The 19,351-nt window shown below is 46.4% G+C and overlaps 1 protein-coding gene, 2 long non-coding RNA genes and 1 other non-coding gene across 6 annotated transcripts; 2 read left to right on the top strand and 2 right to left on the bottom strand.

Annotated features, from left to right (window-relative positions):
- Positions 1 to 801: 801 nt before the first annotated feature.
- On the bottom strand, positions 802 to 7,382 carry LOC120753992 (uncharacterized). 2 transcript variants are annotated; one of them, XR_005701306.1, is made up of 4 exons: positions 7,107 to 7,382; positions 6,860 to 6,959; positions 4,793 to 4,879; positions 802 to 4,354 (listed from the first exon to the last, which is right to left on the bottom strand). It is a non-coding gene; the product is annotated as an uncharacterized LOC120753992 (long non-coding RNA). The 2 variants fall into 2 exon arrangements; XR_005701305.2 differs by lacking the exon at positions 7,107 to 7,382 and having other exon boundaries at positions 6,860 to 6,967.
- LOC131378576 (uncharacterized) lies at positions 5,651 to 6,912 on the top strand. Its single transcript, XR_009208006.1, has 2 exons — positions 5,651 to 6,039; positions 6,280 to 6,912. It is a non-coding gene; the product is annotated as an uncharacterized LOC131378576 (long non-coding RNA).
- A 930-nt stretch (positions 7,383 to 8,312) lies between the features above and the next one.
- On the top strand, positions 8,313 to 19,267 carry TBPL2 (TATA-box binding protein like 2). Of its 2 annotated transcripts, none has more exons than XM_040067033.2 (7): positions 8,313 to 8,757; positions 11,662 to 12,065; positions 12,800 to 12,887; positions 13,128 to 13,219; positions 14,278 to 14,445; positions 15,420 to 15,514; positions 18,295 to 19,267. In XM_040067033.2, the coding sequence occupies exons 1-7, from the start codon at positions 8,707 to 8,709 to the stop codon at positions 18,411 to 18,413; spliced, it is 1,017 nt and encodes a 338-aa protein (XP_039922967.1). In that variant the 5' UTR covers positions 8,313 to 8,706; the 3' UTR covers positions 18,414 to 19,267. The 2 variants fall into 2 exon arrangements, with proteins under 2 accessions (XP_039922967.1, XP_039922968.1); XM_040067034.2 differs by having other exon boundaries at positions 8,322 to 8,757; positions 17,321 to 19,267.
- On the bottom strand, positions 8,826 to 8,897 carry TRNAG-UCC (transfer RNA glycine (anticodon UCC)). Its single transcript has one exon. It is a non-coding gene; the product is annotated as a tRNA-Gly (tRNA).
- Positions 19,268 to 19,351: the final 84 nt, after the last annotated feature.

Below are 19,351 nucleotides of genomic sequence, written 5' to 3'. Positions count from 1 at the left end.
TGGAAAAAAAAATATTTATTTATAAACTACATCCACCTTCCATTTCTGGATTTCATCATTGTAGCAGAGCACCGAAAAGCTCAAAATTTGATTTAAAACTGTACTGTTCAATTTCATCACATTCAAAATATGACCAGCTATGAGCAGCACAATTAGAGGCTTCCAGACAGCTGAGTGCTCATCTCAGTGACTGACATCTTCAGAGTGATCACACTTAAATCATGATTTCTGCCAGTTTCCCTTGAGGCTCTTCAGTTGCCACCTCCCAGCACAGGCCTGACACCAGTCTCTCCCAGTTTTTACATTTGCAAAATAAAACAGAAATCACAATGGGAAAATCCCTCTCCTGCCCTCCCCAGGCTGCTGTTCCTGTACCAGACACCCAAACCACACCTGCCCACCCATGAAATGCCGTGGTTTACACCAAATTTAGCAGCAGGAATTGATTCCTGGTGCTGGAAGCGCTGCATCCACCCAGCTGTGCCAGCTGCACAGCTCCTGGCAGTGCCACAGCCTCCCCTGAATCCGCCAGGACAGAGCCCTCCTGACTATCCTGGGTACTCACACACACCAGCAGGACAAAACAAGCACCTAAATCCCTGCAAGATCAGGGCCTGCCATCACTCTGAATAATCCCTACTCAATTTCAAGGCAATTATTATTCCTACACCTGCATCACATGGCTTTATTTTTTTTTTTTTTCCCCAAAAAAAAGTTTGATTTTGACCAAAAAGCAACAGTTTTAGCTGGAAGCACTCACTGTAAAGGAAAACCTATTTGCTGTGACTCCAGCAGGTCACCAGGTCTGGGCCACAGAGGCGGAATTTAATTCCTAATCTGGAGATCTCAAGCCTTTGGTATCAGATAGAGCTAAAGGGATCACAGGGAAGCTGGACAGAAAAGCAGCTTTCCGAGCAGCACAATAATAACCACGCTTTGAATTCCCATGAGAGTGCTGTTTCAAAGCAAGTTCCAAATTGTCCCCTTCTTTCTTGGTAGAATCCTAGCAGAGGATGATTTTTTAAGAGTGGGCGGTTAATGGCTATTGTTAAGTAAAGCAAATGCAGAAATGACACAGAAAACACTTGTAGAACACTCCTGCTGTGGTGGAGCAGTGACAGTCCAAATCCTTCCCTGCCATCCATCATTCACAGCACCTGCTGGTCGTTTACGCTGTTCTACACTAATCTGGGGCAGGTTTTAAATTAACACTCTTCTCCATCAATGCCTACAGAACGAAGATGTTTTCCTTTGCAGAGGAAAACCTCCGCAGCACCAACGCGACGCGTCCCTCCCCACCACCTGCCACATATCAGGATGGACAGCAAAGAGAACGTGAAGTGAGAGATGGGGAGGAAAAGGAAATGGAAGGTCAGGCAGACCTCGTGCTCCGAGGGCTCTTCCAGCCTGAGGATCAGGTATCCCACGGCTGGAGCAGCTTGCAAGGCTGGCTCAGCATGTTCTCCTCAAGGGAGGGACATTGATGGAGCTCTGCGAGGCACCACGGGAGCAGCACGTGTCAGGCCATGACAAACTTCCAGGGAAACACCCTGGTAGCCTGCCTGGATAAATCAAAGAGCACAGGAGCCATCCCAGCTGCTCTTGCCACCGCAGAGTAGGTTCATGTGGAAGCATTTTGGCTAAGACTTCACAAGGGATGCGTCCGCCTGTGCCTGGAGCGACGAGTGGCACACCAAGGTGCCCAGCTTGCCATCCCTGGTGGTGACACACACCTGTGAGGCTTGGAAACATTCACAAGTCCTTTTGTCTGAGGAGATATCCTGTTCTCTGGTGGCCCAGGAGATCCAGAAATTCCCAGTGATGTCACAAACTCATTGTGCATCCCTCTGCAAGCTTTTATTTCAGCTCACACCTCAGATGAGCAGATACTCTTCTCTTCACCTATATATCCTTTTTTTTTTTACATATTAATAAGCCTCTCCCCAGTGAACCTACAGCTGCCCACGTTGTGCCTAGACCTCTAAGGTATCTAAGGGTTTCTGTCACACTGTTCGTAAGGCCTAGGGGGCAGAAAGTGTTAACAACCAACTCAGATTCTCTAGGGAAAACAGAAAGGCACCAGAAAAGCCAATTTAACTGATTTTACCCAAAGGGAGAAAAGAAGGTTTAGTAGGTCCTTTATAAAATGTCAGAGAGAGAAGCTTTATTTTCCCACAGGGAGAAACATAGCCATTAACAAATTAGGTGAAAGCGAAGTGAGACGTAAAAGGTCTGAAATTCCTCAATGCCTTTAAACTGTCTGTCTTCACACACTTCATTTGTTTTGGACAGCAGCACTGCCCATGCCAATTTGGGAGCAAAGGGGACTGTGAAAATACCTGGGGATGAATGTATTTTTAATGTTAATGAGCAACTCTTAATTGATCTGAGCGACACTATTTGGGTTTTAGAGAAAAAACAACTCGGGGTTTTCCCAAACATGAGCCCATCTGGATTCCTCGTTTTCCTCACAGCATCACTGAGCAAACTTTCACAACTCTACCTGAGTGGAAACAGAGTTCAGGGGAGCTACTCTCGTATTTATGAGTTGGGTAAATGCCCATTGAAGGGAGGCCAAAACAATCACAGTATTTAATTATTCCTGACAAGTCACAGGGAAAAATAAAAATAAAAATTTAAAAAAATTAAAATAAAAATAAAGAGGAAAAAAATAACACCTTTGTAATGAATGCCTGTGTGACACGTGAGCTTCCTCCTCAGCCTGCAGATACCAAAAATATATAAATATATAAATATATAAATACATAAAAAAATATCCCCCCTAGTATCTTGGACAGTATGGGGAAAATTAACTTATATTCCAGTTCCAGAGACTGACCATAAAAGCCAAATGCCACAACCCGTTGGAGAGAAACTGCAAAGACAGCGAGGAGGGAGGAAGATCCAAACGGAGTGATGAAGCTGTAACAAAAGAGATCTCAGGCTGGGTTCCTGCTTGGCTGGGATGAGCATGGAAATGAGACGAAGAGCAGGAGCACGAGGCACAGACTCCTCCATCACAGCTAAACCAACAGCATCGATCAGCAGACCACGGGTGAAGGGCTGGAGTGACAGAAACAGGACGGTGGGAACAGTTAATTACGTGGGTTAAAAGTACAGAACCAGCCAGGCGAGGCGATTGGAGCTTTGCTGACATCTGGCAGCGTTTTGGGGAAGCTTCGTTTCTCCTGAGGTCCTCCTTGATTCAGGAGCACCGATTTGCTGACGTTAATTGGAGGAAGAGGTAATGAGAACTGACTAATCACCGGGCTACGTGCCCTGCAGACTCATTCCAGTGTCACTCACTGTATCTTGCTGATCACTCAGACAAAACTCAAGTTTTAGGGGAATTGGGCGATCGGTCAGCACCCTTCTTTGGCTCATTGTGTTTGCATTTAGCTGAACGATAAGCTGATAAAAACCGTGCTGGTGTCACAGCTCAGCTCTCCCAGCAGTGAAGGCATCACAGTACATGCTCTAATTCCTGGAGAGCTGGCACTGAAGGTCTGGACTTGCCAATGTCACTGCTGGTGTCTCCAATGTGACTGTGACCCTTGCAAACTGAATTACCAGAGCTCTGCCAGCATCTGCTGCGTGCACACCTCTCCTTTTCTGTGCAAACACTCACCTCTGCTATTACTATATTGTTTTTCCAGACAAGGCTTAAAGGATCAGTATTTAATTGCAGCAGCGAGTTCAAGGTATGAGGCACGGTGTTTGCATTAGGGAGATTTGTCACAAAACTTGGAGGGAAACAGCAGCACTCGGCTGATCCATCACACACTCACCTCATTTAAATGCAATCCAATTTAGCCAGACCCTTTGGCACAGAAGGGGGAAAGATGACCTAACAAAAAGCACGGAAGAATACTTCTGACCCCAGGTGTCGGATGGATTTGTGTGTGACATTCACGGAGGAGCTGTCCAAGAAAGCCTGCAGCCATTCACTGCCAGGCTGCAATTAAGGTGACAGCCAATGTTTAAAACCCTCCTCGTCCCATTCCCCCCTTTTCTGGCCAGGTTTTAAATAAGATACAGCATGAAAAAAATAAAAATAGGCTGCTGTGCCCTGCCCCACACGAGGCTGGGCCAGGATGAGTGGATTTCTAGGCAAACAACACACAGAATGCTTTCCTTTAGTCAGTTTGTTGCCTGACACAGATAGGAAAATTAAATGAAGTTAACTGTACAGTTTTCAAGTCACCATTCAGCCTTTCAGCTGAGACAGATGACTTCTTCTTACAGTCCTTCTTCCTCTGGCATTCAGTGGAGAATTTGGCAATCCTCTCGGGGACTGGTTCTCAGCAATTCTCTGACATGGGGGCAGTTAGTGTCTCCATTGCACGTAATAGAGCTGTGGAAGCCAGAAAAAAATGGCTCTTTTCTAGCCAGTTTACCCCTTTCCCATCTGACAGAAGAGATTTTCTTTCCTGATCCAAAAGCCAACACGCCCCGTCTCTGCCAGTGAGCATGGCAGGCACAGGCATTAGCACACAAATGCTCGGAGTGCACTGATGTTTGCAAAAAGCATCAAATTACTGCCCTTCTCAGCACCAGAGGTAAATATGAACTTACAGCCCTTCCCTTCCCGGCAAACCTGGGAAATTACACCGCATTCTGGCTCAGCTGCCAACCATTGTAACCTCACTTCTGCCAGAGGGTTACTCCTGGCTTACACAGGGCAGGTCAGACCCAGGTATCAGCTCTAATGGACCCGATTCTGTTCAGGCTCACACCAGCACAACCTGAGGATGACGCGAAATAATTCACAATTAAAAGTCAAATTACTCACTATTGCTCCGTGAGTAGTCATGGCAACTTCTGTCCTTCCTTAGCAATAAATCCAGGATCTGCTGATACTGCCAGGCATTGACTGGGTCTGGAATGGAGTATTATGGGACAGATAAGTATGAGGGTGACGGTCACACTTGTCAGACCAAAGGCACTCCAGCATCTCTCTCTGAGCTGCCTTTTGGGCCGCAGGCATTTCCCGAGAGCTTTTCCAGCTCCATGCAGATCCTTTGCTCCCACTGACTTGGCTGCAGCTCACCTGCTCCTCTCCCTGACCCTCTGCAGGGTCCCCCTCAGCACCCCACTCTATTCACATCCCTGACATGATGGGAATCAAGGCACAGAAACAAAAACAAGGCTAAACCACACAGAAGGAGCAACCTCTGCAACAAGACTTGGATTCTGCTGTTGACAGAGGAGTGCTGGCTCCTGGACTAATTAGAAGGTGCTGAATTTGGAGAGATCTGGTGCATAATATATTGATTTTTTCCTTGGAACAGAGTCCAGCTCCATGCTTCTCTTCTACATGCTCCAAAGGCAGAGCTTTAACACTGCAGGCAGCAAGAGATGGAAGCTACACCTGAGGCAAGCTACACTCTTCTGAGACAATTGCAGCTATAAAAGTTTAGCATAAAGCTCAGGAGAGCAGAAAGCAGAACACTGTCAGTCACAAGCTTTTAATTCTGAAACCAGCTCCTAAAAAAGATAAGATAAAGCCCAACCAGATTAACCAACTTCAAAGCAAGCAGCAAGGCATTTAGGGCATGCTAGAGTGGAACACAGCTGTGCAGAGCACTGATGAATTAAACAGGTAGAGGTTCCTTAATGACTTGCTCTTTGTCCCTTCCAGGTTTTTGGAAGTCTCCTGTGATTAGTCCCGTCCCCTAATGAGATTACAGCGTCCAGGTGATGCAGCAGTGCCTGCTACAGAAAAGTTTAAAAGGTTGATCGAGGCGGGCTAGCAGGAGCTCTGTGGAACAGCCTTCCCCAGTCAGTCATCCAAGGAGGAGCGGCATTGAATGACTCTCACAAAGCATACACAAAGCACTTCTTGTTGCGCTAATCATCAACTAAGTAAAATTAACCAATTTGCTAATTAAGGCTCCTGACAATTCATCATTACAGTAACGCTGCACTGCAGTGATTTCATCACCCGGTCACCGGCTCCTTCCCTGCTCTGAGCACTCCTGCCATGACTCGCTGGGGCCAGGATCTGGGTGGCCGCTGCTTTCCAGAGGAATTTAAAAGGTGGGGGAGAAAGAGAGGAAAACAACAAAGGGAGGAGGGAAAAGATAGAGAGGGGAAAAAAAGGGGGTGGGTGGAACGCCAGACAGCTTGAGAGGGAAATAATCTTTTTTTAAAATTGGCATGGGAAAAATAGTTGCCTGTTCTAACATTATTTGACTTGGATGATGAGAAATTAGGCAGATAAGTGTCGTGAGTTCTGAGTGGTACATTTTGCATTAACGTCTGTCCAACCCATGACAGGGATCAGTCTCCTGCTGAAGAAGGAAGGAGCAGAGAGGGAAGGATGCCTCTGCTGACTAAGCAGGAGAGACACAGGAGTTGGGAGGCTGAGGGGAGAAGGATTTGGGATTCAATGCCTCCTGCTCACTGGAACACTGCTCCCTGGACCTCCCACCACCTGGATTTTCACTCCCTGGGGCTCCCCATCACTGCACACCCCCTTAGGGAGCCTCCCCCACTGGGCAGATGCACAGCTTGGAAGAGGAGGCTGCGAGCACAGAGCCCTCCCGAGGCACAGCCAGACCTGTCCTCCATCGGGCAGTGGCCAGAAAACCCTTCCCCAACAGCAAAGCAACCCTGAAAGCTTGAACTGCACACACGGCGTGTCTCCTGGAGCCTCAGATGCTCTCTAAACATCTTCCCTTCTTCAAAAGGGTAAACAATCTTTCACCCATTTAACCTTAGACACCAAACTCTGTGACTCACCCAAAATCTCAACACTTCCTTGTGCCCCTGCCATTTGTCCCTATTCAAGGCAAGGAACAACACCAGTATCAAGAGATTTGTATTTTATGTTCCCCTCTGATGTAGCCTCACTCACTCGAACACCATAATTTGACCTTCGGTGTCTCAGCTTCACAAATTGCACATAAATCAATTCCCAGCGGCTGCAGGATGAACATATCTCCTCTCCAGGGGTTCTGCAATGAAGAATTAATTAGCTGAGGAAGTTCACAGGGTTACAGCTGCAATGTTACAGGCAGGGCCACACCAGGGGAGCCCCAGGAGCACCCCCAGCTTCCCAACTTGAGCACAGCAATAGTGTCACGCACTGGGGGAGCACCAACCTGAGATGTCACTGCAAGGGCTCCACTCAGCACAATCCCTGTGCTCAATTCAATGATTGCTGTGGGCAGGGCAGGCCCACGCTGTCAGGAAGCAGCTGTGAGGGCTGGGCTTGCACTGCTGGTGGGAGCAGAGCCCCCCACCATAGCCCTCAGTACTCCATCCTTGTGCCCACAAAGGCAGCTGAGACCATGGAGCTGCCTGCAAGCGCCCCAATCACCTGCCAGCCCTGCGTGGAACATTTTAGATTTAACCACCCTGAGCTGACCCGAGCTATCTCCACCAGCCTCTCTAATTCAAAGTATAACCTCTCTGAGTCCTCTCCTTGCTTTGCTGCCTGATTTGCGCCCCGGGAGCTCCAGGACAGGCTGAGTGATGTAAATCAACCTGCTTGAGGCTGGCTTTTTCTGGGGCTGGGAGGATTTGGCCCCTTTTACTACTCACTTGTAAGGTGAGTCCCAGAAATACCACAAACAAGCCCAGCAGGCTGGCTGAGGAGGGAAGGACGCTCATCAGCCACGTATGCTCTGTTCCTTGGATAAAGGGCACTAATCTAAGCCTTTACCCCTCTGGAGCAGTGAGAAGAGCCTGGCAGCACCACCCAAGGACCTGCTGCATGTCTGAGCTTTGGCACCTTCCTCCCAAGGGTTTCTCCAGCTCAGCTTGCTGTTTGTAAGCAAATCTCACAGCAAAGTCCAGCCTGGCAGAGCAACAGGTGCAGTGATCACGACAGTCGGCACATCCACCAGCCCAGGCAGGCACAGGGATGTGTTCCCAGCTGTGCCTCCACAGAAATCCATCCATCCATCCACCACCACACAGCAACAGGGCAGGAGAGAGGGAACAAGTCAGACAGCAAGTGCTGGCATCGACTCAAAGAGCGCCCGAGCCAAACTGTGTCAGCAGCGTGACTCCCACAGCATCCATCAGCCAGGCACAACAGGAGCTCCCTCCTGGGAACGCGCTGCCTCTCACCGGGACATGGGAAAAGGGAATGGCCCTAAATCATCACTTACAGAGGGCAGAAGTACCCTCCAGAGGGGAAATACCTGCACGGGGAGGACAGTGAATGTAAAGAGTAAAGGCTGTTCCCCGTCCCCTCGAAGCAGTGATAGCCCAGCTGAGAATTCATCACAATGCCTTCAGTTTGAAGTTTACGCTTTTGGCTGCGGGGGGCTCCTCTCGAAGGATCAGATGTGCCTCATTGCACTCGATGAGGCAGGTGGGAGAAATTAAGGGGCACATGACGCTTGCTAAAAAGCATCACTTGTGCAAGGTCTAAACTACAGGTCCAACTCAATTTCTCTTCAACCCTGCAGAGGAGAGCAGGCTCAGAGGAGCTCAGGGACAGGTTGTGTTTTTAGGCTCCTGTAAAGCACACGGGAAGAGCACCTCGATTTTTCTGGTCTTAGAGGACGGGGCAAACCCTTTCAGACAGCCGTGCAGGCAGGCGAGAGGCTCCAAGGCTGCTCGATGAGGATAAAACTCCCAGCTGCGATGGGCTCTGCTCCCCGACAAGCCGCACGTGGCCCCGCTGCTGTCCCTGGGGATTAAAAGCGGGACCGGAGCAGGGCTGGGGGCTTTGCGCCGGCGGCTGTGCACATGGAAGGCGCATCGCCGCTGGAGCGGTACCTGGAGAGCTGCAGCGGGCAGGTAAGGGAGGAAGGAAAAAATAAAGTGAGAGGGGAAATAAAAAGAAGTTAAACCTAACAAAAGGACTCTGCGTTGGCCGGGAATCGAACCCGGGTCAACTGCTTGGAAGGCAGCTATGCTCACCACTATACCACCAACGCTGCGCTGAACGCGAGTCCGCAGCCGCGTCCCAACTGCGTCACCACCGCAGCCCTGCCAGGCTGAGCCCGGCATTCCAGCGTCCCGAGGAATTCCACTCGCTGTGGAGCTGCCGCGAGGGTGGAGGAGCTCTCCGGAGCTGGACCTCGCTTTTACAATCCGTGAAAGAGACGATGCGGCTGCCTTTAAACTATTGCGGTGGGATGCTGCGTGCGAGGGTCAGCCCGGGTGCTGGTGTGGGTGGGTACTAAGGGGGGCAGGAGGCTCGCATCTCCTCGTTCTGGTTGGTAAATGTCTGCAAAAATTAATTATTTCGGTATTTGGAAGGGTCGTCCTGATCTCAGGTGGTTGTAGGAACAACCGGGTGAGGGTTGCACTCCATAGCTAAGCATTGCAATTACTCGGGGAACAAAACTTCTTTCCACCCCGTTATAAACTACTTTCCAGCTTAGAAAACATGCTTGGCACAAGCTGTTTAAATCCAGAGACCTTCCTGTGGCAGTGGGTAAAGCCTTCTGAATATGCCCTCACAGTATCTAATGTGGTGAGGTATAATACAGCTTTTACAAATGCTAGTGGGCTTTTTATATTCAGACTTGCTGGTACACTTGATAAGAGCAGATGTGTGATATCACTGCAGGGAAGAAAAAAAAAAATAATCCAAGTCTGTTGCTTAGGGCAGCTGGGTTTGGTTTATGTCTACCTGAGTTGCAGGGATTCCTGCAGTGGAAGTGAAAAAGGCTGTTTCCCCTCAAGCTGCCCCAAACTGAGGGATCTCAGACAGGATGTGTGTGTGAAATCTCCTGCCTGGAGCTGCTGGGAGATGTCCAAAGCTGTGCAGTTGGTGGGGCCTTGGGTGACGTTAATTAACCCGGAGTCTAAAGCAATAACCCTTGGCAGCCAGCCCAATGCAAACATGGTCTTGTGCCCCTTCGCCGCCTCTGAGCATCTGTCTGACATGAAGGAAATATTCCCCAGCACTTAACCCTATCAGGGCTTTTCCTCAGGCCTCTTAGGTGCAAACCTGGCCAGAAAGGAAATCCTGCTTTCTGTTTCTACCTGCTCTACGTGATTTACCCTACTTTTTGAAAACTTTACAGCTGTGTGACTCTTCCAGCCTCATATACCACTTGTTTCTCCATCAGCTTCTTTAAGATATGTCACAACTGGCGTTGGTTGGTTGTGGGTAGGTTTTTTTTACTAATGGGCATTCCCTGATGCCCATTAGTATGATGTGAGTAGTCTCACAGGGAGTTTTTGTACCATTTTCTCTGCACTGTGGTTCATACAAAACCTTCCTAATGAGCTCCTGTACAGCTAATCCTTAGTCCATTGGAATTCTTGCAGAGACTGTGGCTTCCTTCCCTCGCTGCTGACTTGAAAACTATCTATTTAAAATAGATGTGTTTTTACGCTTCCATAATATTTTATTTTTAACTGTTAATTACACATTTGACCCTTTTTTCTAAAGAGTAAAGGAGTTAGACTAGACTTATTCAACAGCACCCTGCCCCACCAGATCTTCTGTGGGGCTCTGTATTTAGCAGTCAGTTTTAGAAGGATTTTTAAACCTAGGTGTTGGCAATGCTTTCCTGATTGCATCTGCATTCAGGCTAGTGAGGGTTCTCTGGGAGGACTTGTCCCTTTGTCAGAGTTTTCCACATGTCTGCAGGCTAATGCACTGTAAAGTAGGAGCAGAGATCTCCCCGTGTGCACGGCTGGGTTGCCAAGTGAGCTGAGTGGAAGGGAGCAGCACTAGCTCAGGGCTGGGAAGCATTGATCTGGAAATCCTGCTCCTGCTGGAGGTCAGGCAGCTGCTGCCAACTCGAGGGCCTCAGTCTTACACACCATTCCCTCTTCTGATTTGTGCTTGGACTTTTCAAGTCCTTCTGGCTCTTGAACCTAAAAATGCCTGATTAAACACAAAGCCTCTTGTATGGATTCTTTAGTCCAAGCTGTCACCTGCTGTGGATGTTGGCAGAAACCACCTTCAGCAAGAGGATTTCCACTGAGCAGAGGCTTATGCACCAGTGCAGAGGGAATAAATCCTGTCCTGAAACTCTTGCCTCATCGATGTGCCAATGCTTTTTGAACAGCTTTTAATAATAAACAGTTGATAAAGAAGGGCATTAGTATGAAAGAGCTTTATTGCAGGTGTGCTTGGTGCAGGGCAGGATGCTGGTTCTCCTGACTGTGGTGAGGCTTTATTTAGTCCCATCTTCACATCTGTAGCTTCAATCAGGCTGGTGGCCTCCAGGAGCTGAGGGATGAACTGCTGCTGGTTCTGTGAGCTGCTGCCCTCTGTTGCACAAAGCAACGCTGACACTGTCCCCTGCTAGCAGGGAGAGGAAATTGAAGAATATACAGAATGGGAGACAAAGAGAGCCAGAAAACGCTGTCTGTCTTCCTTGGAAAAACTCATGAGTGTGATGATGTGGTTGTGTGCATGGCTGAGGTGTGACAGCGGCTGTGAAGGGTGAGGCGCCAGTGTCGTACCTGCATTTCTCCATTTGTGCTATCCCAGAAGTTCTCTAGAGTGCCCATGGACTGTGGTGGGAAAATGCATTATACAAGCTATCAGGATTTTTATATACTCACAGAGAAGCAAAGGATATACTTTCAATCTCAAAAACTAATCTTTGCCAATATATATATTGGGGAAAAATTACTGAAACTCCCTCATTGAAGATTAACCTTTATTTACTCTCCCAGTTACGGTAGCTGTTTTAATACAAAACCCTTAATGGCACTTTCTCTTAATTCAAGGATGACTTCTCCACTGCTCCTCATCTGTTCACTCCTATGAGCCCTTATGATTTAGAACTTCCCATACAAACAGCTGAAGATGGGGTGTTTGCTCCCCAGTTAAATCAGCCCAAGGAACTCCACACAGACTTCTCCTCCGTGGATCTCAGCTTTCTCCCAGACGTTACCCAAGACAACAAAGAACAAAACCTGTCTGAGGATGGTCATGAAACGCAAGAAGAGCTTGATGGGTCACTACCAAGTAACGAGGACAGTGGTGTTTTCACAGATGAAAGCAGCTTGTCAGATCCAGGTGCAGCTCAGCCATCTCCTGAAGCATCTGGCGTGTGTCCTCCCCTGACTCCGATGACTCCGGTGACCCCAGCGACATCTTCAGAAAGTTCTGGAATTGTCCCCCAGCTGCAGTAAGTTATGTATTATTTATGTAGCACACACCAGAGTCAGAGCTTGGCTTAAACTGCAAGGTGCTGCTCTGACTTTTCACTTGGAGAATATAGCAAGCATGGCTTGGTGCTAAATAAGCCAAAAAACTACAGGAGCAGTTGTTTCTCTTGAGGGGGAGAAGTGGAGAAAATGAACTGACAATATTGGATAAAAATATGAAGATACTTGAAAAGGAGGGTTTCTTCCAGGAAGGAGAATGTGAAGGATGACAGCAGACTCCAGGGGTTTAAAGATGTCACTCTGCCTTTTCAAAAGGGGAAACAGAACTGAGTGTGAGAAACCCTGGCCTCATTAAAAGATGCTGTCCTGTCTAGGGTAGAGCAACTCTGGAATAGTTTATACCTGTAGGAAATAACCCACTCTTCCCTACCTTAGGTGCTGTAGTCACTCTAAGTAGTCAGTAATGGTTCAATCCAAAGCTGTGAAAGGCTTCAGTGATGCAGTTTTTGGAAGACACACAAACTTACAATTCAGAGACTAATAATTTCATACCTTGTTCTATCTCAAAGTGCAGTTTTGGGATTGAATTACTTAAGTTTTGCCAGCAGTAGCTTAATGCTAAAGTGGGGAAGAGACAGGCAGGAAATCACTTGATGGCAATTAATAATTGGGATGTGACTCCACATTTAGCCAGTACTGCTGGGGGGTGGCTCTGCAGTGGCTGGATTTTGCAATGAGAAAATTCCTTCCTCAGGAATATCGTGTCAACTGTAAACCTGGCTTGTAAACTGGATCTGAAGAACATAGCTCTGCATGCCAGAAATGCAGAGTACAACCCAAAGGTAAATCTTGGACTCAAAGCTTTCCCCTCACTTCCCTTTCCCAGTGCTGATGGATCCCAGTGGTCCCATGACTGTGGTTTTAACTCTCCTGCTCCTAGGCGGGTAGAAAATAACTTTAGGGTGGTAAAGAAGCCCTTAAAAAGCAAATATGCGTTGTGACAAGCCTTGAAAGTGTTACTTGTGGCAAGACTGAACAGAAATACAGCTAAATTCCTGTCAGCTCCTCCTTTGAATTTGTAGAGGTTTGCTGCTGTGATCATGAGAATCAGGGAACCGCGAACGACAGCCCTCATCTTCAGTTCAGGAAAAATGGTCTGCACAGGAGCAAAAAGGTATTTTTCTGGTTTTTTTCCCTTCCCTCTAAAGGTCTGGGTCTTGCAGCTATGCATATATTCTGACGGAGAATGTCTGAAAGGTCTTGTTTAAAACATCTAGCAAAGGACTAATTGCAAGAAAAAGTGAAGCACTGATATTGAAAATCCTGCTTTCTTCGTGATGGCACCTTAGCAATTTCTGAACTGTGTACTTCTGTCCCTGAATTTAGATTGAGCTGAGCAGATGTCAGTAGAAAAGCTGCTAAAATTCCCAGAAGTTAAGGGATTGTTTGCATTTCTCACTGATTTTTAAAGTGTTTAGGACATAACTTGTGTCTGTCAAGTCTCCCTTCAGTGTCTGTGTTCACCAGTCAATACATCTGCCTCTAGAGGAAATGGGAATTGGGGAAAGCAAAAGTTTATTTCTGTACTCTGAAGCTTTTTTCCTGAATTCTAGCAGAGACTGCCTTAGTTTTATATCCCAAAGCAGTCAATTAGAATTAACTCATGCTTAAGAGACCTCTTTTCTAGCACCTACCACCACCCCAGGTGGGTGACTGTACTGGTGCCTGTAGTCTAACTCCTGGATCAGCACTGAGAAGCTGTTTTGAGGAACTTAAAACCTCTCAAAAGGGGAACCTCTGAGTGATGAAACATCTCCAGTGGGTTCAACCAGACCACAGGGAGGTGAATCAACAAGTGCCTTACTCCTTTTAGCTCCCTGCAGCAGTTCTGGGGATGGAGCCTTGCTATTTTGAGCAGCAGGATCTTTTTTTCTGGAGTGCAGACTAGCACAGTGCTGGCTATAAACTGAATTCCACCTCAAGAGCAGAGGAAAGCACTAATAAAAGTTGATTTTACCCCTTTGCTCTTTCTTCAGTGAAAAACCCCATCCCTAGAAATGTCCAAGGCCAGGCTGGACAGGGCCTGGAGCAACCTGGAATAGTAGAAGGTGACCCTGCCCATGGCAGGGGGTGGAACAAGATGGGCCTTAAGGTCCCTTCCAGCCCCAGCCCTCCTGGGGTTCTGTAATTTGAGGGCTGTTTGGAGATTACAGCAAAGGTTTCTTCCTTTAGCGAAGAGCAGTCGCGGCTGGCAGCCAGGAAATACGCGCGGGTGGTGCAGAAGCTCGGCTTCCCTGCCAAGTTCTTGGACTTCAAGATCCAGAATATGGTGGGGAGCTGCGATGTGAGGTTCCCCATCCGGCTGGAAGGCTTGGTTCTCACCCACCAGCAGTTCAGCAGGTATGAGGAAATCGGGTACCACCCTGTGCATCTTGCAGCAGGGGCTGCAGCTACTCGAGCCTGGTCCGTGCCTTTGCTCCGCTGTGGATTTTCAAATACCAAGGTGGCCTCTTAACTCCCAGCAAAGCAGATTCCTGTCTGCAGGGATAAGGTTTCCAACCTTCAGGCATGAAGCCAAAGTGCGTTTGCAAAATTCAGAACTGCAGCTATATTGTTTTGGTTCTGTTTGGATGTTCTTTAGCCAAGAACTGGAAGTAAAGCCGTAGCTGAGTGATGGGCATGTTGTGCCCGTGAGATCAGCTTGTTCAAAACTAGATATTGCCATCGGGAAAGGGTGATTTCAGCGCTGACAAAACCAAAATTCAGTTATCTTTTATTAGCGCTGCATCTAATAGCTTGCATTTCATTTAGGAACTAGATATGCATTAAATATTTATGTTGGCTGGTATCTTGCCTTAGTTGCACAAGGTGCTTCCTGACAAGGGCTTTTTGCAGACTAGGAAGGTTTTACTGTGAGGGTGGGAGGCCCTGGCACAGGGTGCCCAGAGAAGCTGTGGCTGCCCCTGGATCCCTGGAAGTGTCCAAGGCCAGGCTGGACAGGGTTTGGAGCAATTTGTGACAGTGGAAGTTGTCCCTGCCCATGAAACTGGAAAATTTTGAAGGCTCCTTCCAGCCTAGGCCATTCCGTGATTTGGGGACTGTTTGAAGATTACAATAAAGGTTCCACTGCTATGACAAATCAAAAGTGGCTCACAAGTCTTTAAAAGCCAGCATGAAGATCCCCCACCAGCTCCAGCTGGGTTTAACAGGTTTCTCCTCAAGATATCCAAAACCTGTCCTGCTTTTCTGAGGGCAGCTAGATAAAATTTGTGTGGTTAATTACCCTGTTGTTACTGTAATTAAAGAACACTTTATTCATACAACACTGAAACAGCATTTGCATTTTACCAATCTCACCTGCTTGCTTTGAACAGCTATGAACCTGAACTGTTCCCTGGCCTGGTTTACAGGATGGTCAAACCAAGGATAGTGCTGCTTATCTTTGTGTCTGGAAAAGTTGTACTCACTGGTAAGTGGTGCCTCTCTATATCCGTAGCCCACTGCTACTTGAGCACTTAAATTAAACATTAACTAAAAATCAGGATCCTTTGCCACAGCAAAGCCACCCAGGGAGCTTTTTAATGGCTGCTGCAGTTTATATGTGTTTTCTGCAGATAACATCAGTATTGTTGCACTAGAATCTTGTATTGTTTCATATGTAGAGTCTCAGATTTCCATGTTAAGTATTTTTTTTATTCAAAGCCCGATGCCACGTGCCAATGCAGAGGATGCCAACAGGATGCTGACATGCCAGCAACTACTCAGGCACTTAAATAGGAACCTCACAATAAGCAATTTAAAATTGCTTGGACAGGAAACAGGCTTCTTAAAACACTTCACTGACAACATTTAGTAGGGATTATCAGAGGAAAGGGTGGAGATTTAAGAGCTTGTTCCAGACTGGCAAAAAAAAAAAATCGTGAGGCAGAAGCCTTGCTGAGTCAGTTGTGCTCGGCAGATACCTGTACCTCAGATCCCAGGTCAAAAAAAGGTGAATTCCTGAGCTCCTGGCCACATCCCTTTTGTAAAGCTCATGGAAATGCTTCTATTCAGAGGTACTGAAAGGTAAGTGGTGCTTGTTCCCAGAAGCTCTGAATGCTGCATTCATATTCACAACATAGCTTTGAGACACGAGGAGGGCAAGAGAAGTGCCTGCCTTGGCCAGAGGTGCTCACAACCATAAATCAGGAATGAGCTCAGTGAACTGAAGGATGGGGTACTCAGGACAAAGCTCAAATGCTTCCCCCTCCAATGTCCACAGTTTTCCTAGGTCCAGTAAAATGATACTGGTCAGTAAAATCACACTGCTCAGTTTCACTCCACTGATGCTTGGGGTACACTGATTGTAACACCTTTTTTGGGGTACACTAATTGTAACACCTTTGCTTCAGGGCCTGCTGCATGCTCAGTCCTTTTCTGTGAGTACTGAACCCAGCTGTAATGACAAAATTGAATTTGCTGAGCTGTGAGGAGGGTTGTTTTGGGGTTTTTTTGGGTTTTTTTTCCTCTAATCAAGAAAGCAACTTTACTTTTGAAAGTAAGAGTTGTGGTAAGGCAGATGAATTATTCACATCCAAGTGAGGACATGAGAAAAGGTTTACACGTTCAACCTGAGCAGGGCTTAATTCCACTTTTAGTTAATTTATTCTTGTAGCTGATGTTTGTTGGACCAGCATGGGAAGTGTTGCTGGCAGGGAGTGTTCCTGCCTGCTGCAATGCAGTTTGTGAGCAAGACTTGGTATTTAAGATTTGTATACAGTACCACGGAAAGGGATTTGAAATCAAAGGTGTCCTAACACACAGCTTAAATTTAAAATTGCTTCTCAGAACTAGAGAAGGAGAGTTCTCAAGCTGTGGAACAGCCCCCAGTATGAAATCAAGGTCTTTCACTTCTTGTTTCTACCTTTCCACTCACCTTATGAACAGGCAGAGCTGTTATTCTTAAGCAGATAACACCATGGTGGTGCTCAATTGCTTTTTTTCCTTCTTCAAAGCCAATGTTTTGCACCTGTCAAGAGCAGAAGATTGCTTTTTCGGTTCCACAGATTAAACAATACCAGTCTTAAAGCTAAGCAAGGTAGAATTTGTTCTTTGAGGTGGCAGATAGAAATTCTGCCTTTAATGGTAAGGTGCTTCCAATCTCCTGGATTTCTTCGTGACTTGTAATCTTACTGGGTTTAAACTGCATTCAGTTACTCTCAGCACTCTGTTAATTCATGGTGTTCTGGTTTTGGGTTTTTGGTGGTTTTTTTTTTTCTCTTAAATGTCCATTTAGGAGCAAAAGACCGTTCTGAGATCTATGAGGCATTTGAGAACATCTACCCCATTTTAAGAGGTTTCAAGAAACCATCGTGACACAAAGCAATCCAGAATAACTCCTGGGTTTGTGTTGCTGTGCATGGAACAGAAGCCAAGGGGATTCCTGGAACCAGTTGTGGAGTTACTAAGCAAATTATTCATTTCTGAATGCCACAGATGCTGGATGCCTTTCTATAGCCTGTGAGATGCTCTTTTCTTGCAGATTATCTGTCTGTAATCCATCTGAGTTCTGATAACTTTTGTCAAGTTGAAACACTTTTAATAGAATGTATATTAAGGTGGCACTTAAAGATATTTTGTAATAGAAGCCATGTGTCCCTTTCCCTGCTGAACAGGTGAATCCACACTGCACTTCAATCTGGCTTAATCAAAATCCTCAGCTCTAAGTGCCCTGAATTGCTCCTGCAGTGTTGTAGTTTCATGTTTAAGATCAACATATATTATTGTCTATAATATGGCTTTAAAAATCCTGCACAAGTTGATTTTGGGCCTTAGAAGACATGTACTGAAATCATTCTGCTCCCACTGGCTGGGTAAACTCTTGTGTGTGATGGTGCAGGATTTTCTTTCACAGAGAAGACATTCCAGGTCCTGACTGCTGGGATATACCTAGTAAATCTGTGAGTGGAGAGGGAACTAAATAAATGATCTAATTTGACATGGGACAAGTTAGATTTTAACAAAATGGTACCCACTTTTATTACTGAGGGGCCCTCAGATGATGGAAGTTTGGTGCAGACAAAAACACATTGGTTTGGAGCTTCGTTAAGAATGGATTTGAGGAAAACACAAAAAGCTTTGGATGCTCGTGACTTAATTATCTGTATTATTTAACCAGAGTTCAGCCAATGGCACTACATTTGGTAATTTTGGAGCAAAAAACAACGAGGTTTCCTGTACTTTGGTTTGAACCCAAGCCTTTCTTTTTAGAAGTTGTCCTGCTCGGAGTGGTGCTGGGAGCAGGAGCAGTGCAAAGCCTATCCCATGGCTGTTCTGGAAAGCCCCTGGAAGCAAGCCAGAACAGCTTGTGTCGTGTTGCTCCCCCCTGAAGGTGTGGTACCTGTCTGGAAACACCACTAGAGGTTGCTCTTAGATGATTTAAGTGTAACCCAGGCCAAAATCCTCCTCTGCCCTTGCTGGAAATACTCGGGATGGGCTGTGGCTCAACTTAGAACAGGGTCTTGCTGGGCTGAATTTTGCCACCACAAAAGTTTATTTTTGATTTCGGTGAGGGTGTGACTTCATCTTCTGCATCTGTTATGTGTCTCTCACAAGTGTTTTCATATCTATCTCCCTGCTTCTCTGGAAAAGAGTTGGAAAAACTTTGTGCACTTCCTCATGATAAGCTGCTCTTAGCTGTTATCAGTTTCTCTGTCAAACTCTGGATTTCCACACTCTAATCTATTTTAAACACAGGATTACTTTTCTGTTTGCTTTCTAGCACTGGAGACTTTCCACAGCCATGGGCTGGACTTTTATTTGCACTGTAGCTATAGTAGCAGCTGATGAGCTTCAGTTACAGTAATCTTTTTTAAGTGAAAACACCCTGGTTTTATTGAGGCGTTGGGGGGAAAAAAAAAAGTTTATCTAAGATGAGCCCTCTTCAAGAAATCACATTTTGCTTAAGAGCTTGCCACACGATTTCAGGGGTAAAATTAGTGCTCTTTAGAAATACAGATAAATTAGTGTTAGAGATAAGAAGTGGGCTCTGTGCCTTTTCACTGAGCTACTGATTAAGTTAATGTTTGCTGTGGTAACTCTTGTCTTAAAAACAATCTTGGTTCTACCTCCATGCTGCTGTTCCTGCTTAGTGTTTGATAACACTGGGAAGGGGAAAAATGTAGGCTGCGAATTGATCTTAAAAAAAGGAAAAAAAGGTAGAGCAATGTTGTGGTGTTGTTGTTTCTTTTGGTTAGGGAGATATGGTGATATTGCTTAAATTATTCTGGCTTCTGTGGACTCTATCTCCTCTAATTATCCTACAGAC

The sequence above is a fragment of the Hirundo rustica genome, chromosome 6, assembly GCF_015227805.2.
Source record: "Hirundo rustica isolate bHirRus1 chromosome 6, bHirRus1.pri.v3, whole genome shotgun sequence".
Classification (NCBI taxonomy): domain Eukaryota; kingdom Metazoa; phylum Chordata; class Aves; order Passeriformes; family Hirundinidae; genus Hirundo; species Hirundo rustica.
Note: the sequence above shows the minus strand (reverse complement) of the source record. Positions and strands in the feature narration are given on the sequence as shown.

What these genes read in the sequence shown, in the direction of transcription:
- TBPL2 (XM_040067033.2), top strand. Translation starts at nt 8,707, where the DNA reads ATGGAAGGCGCATCGCCGCTGGAGCGGTACCTGGAGAGCTGCAGCGGG. An exon ending in TGGAGAGCTGCAGCGGGCAG is followed by an intron (nt 8,758 to 11,661) that starts GTAAGGGAGGAA and finishes TCTTAATTCAAG; the next exon opens with GATGACTTCTCCACTGCTCC. An exon ending in ACCCACCAGCAGTTCAGCAG is followed by an intron (nt 14,446 to 15,419) that starts GTATGAGGAAAT and finishes TGCTTTGAACAG; the next exon opens with CTATGAACCTGAACTGTTCC.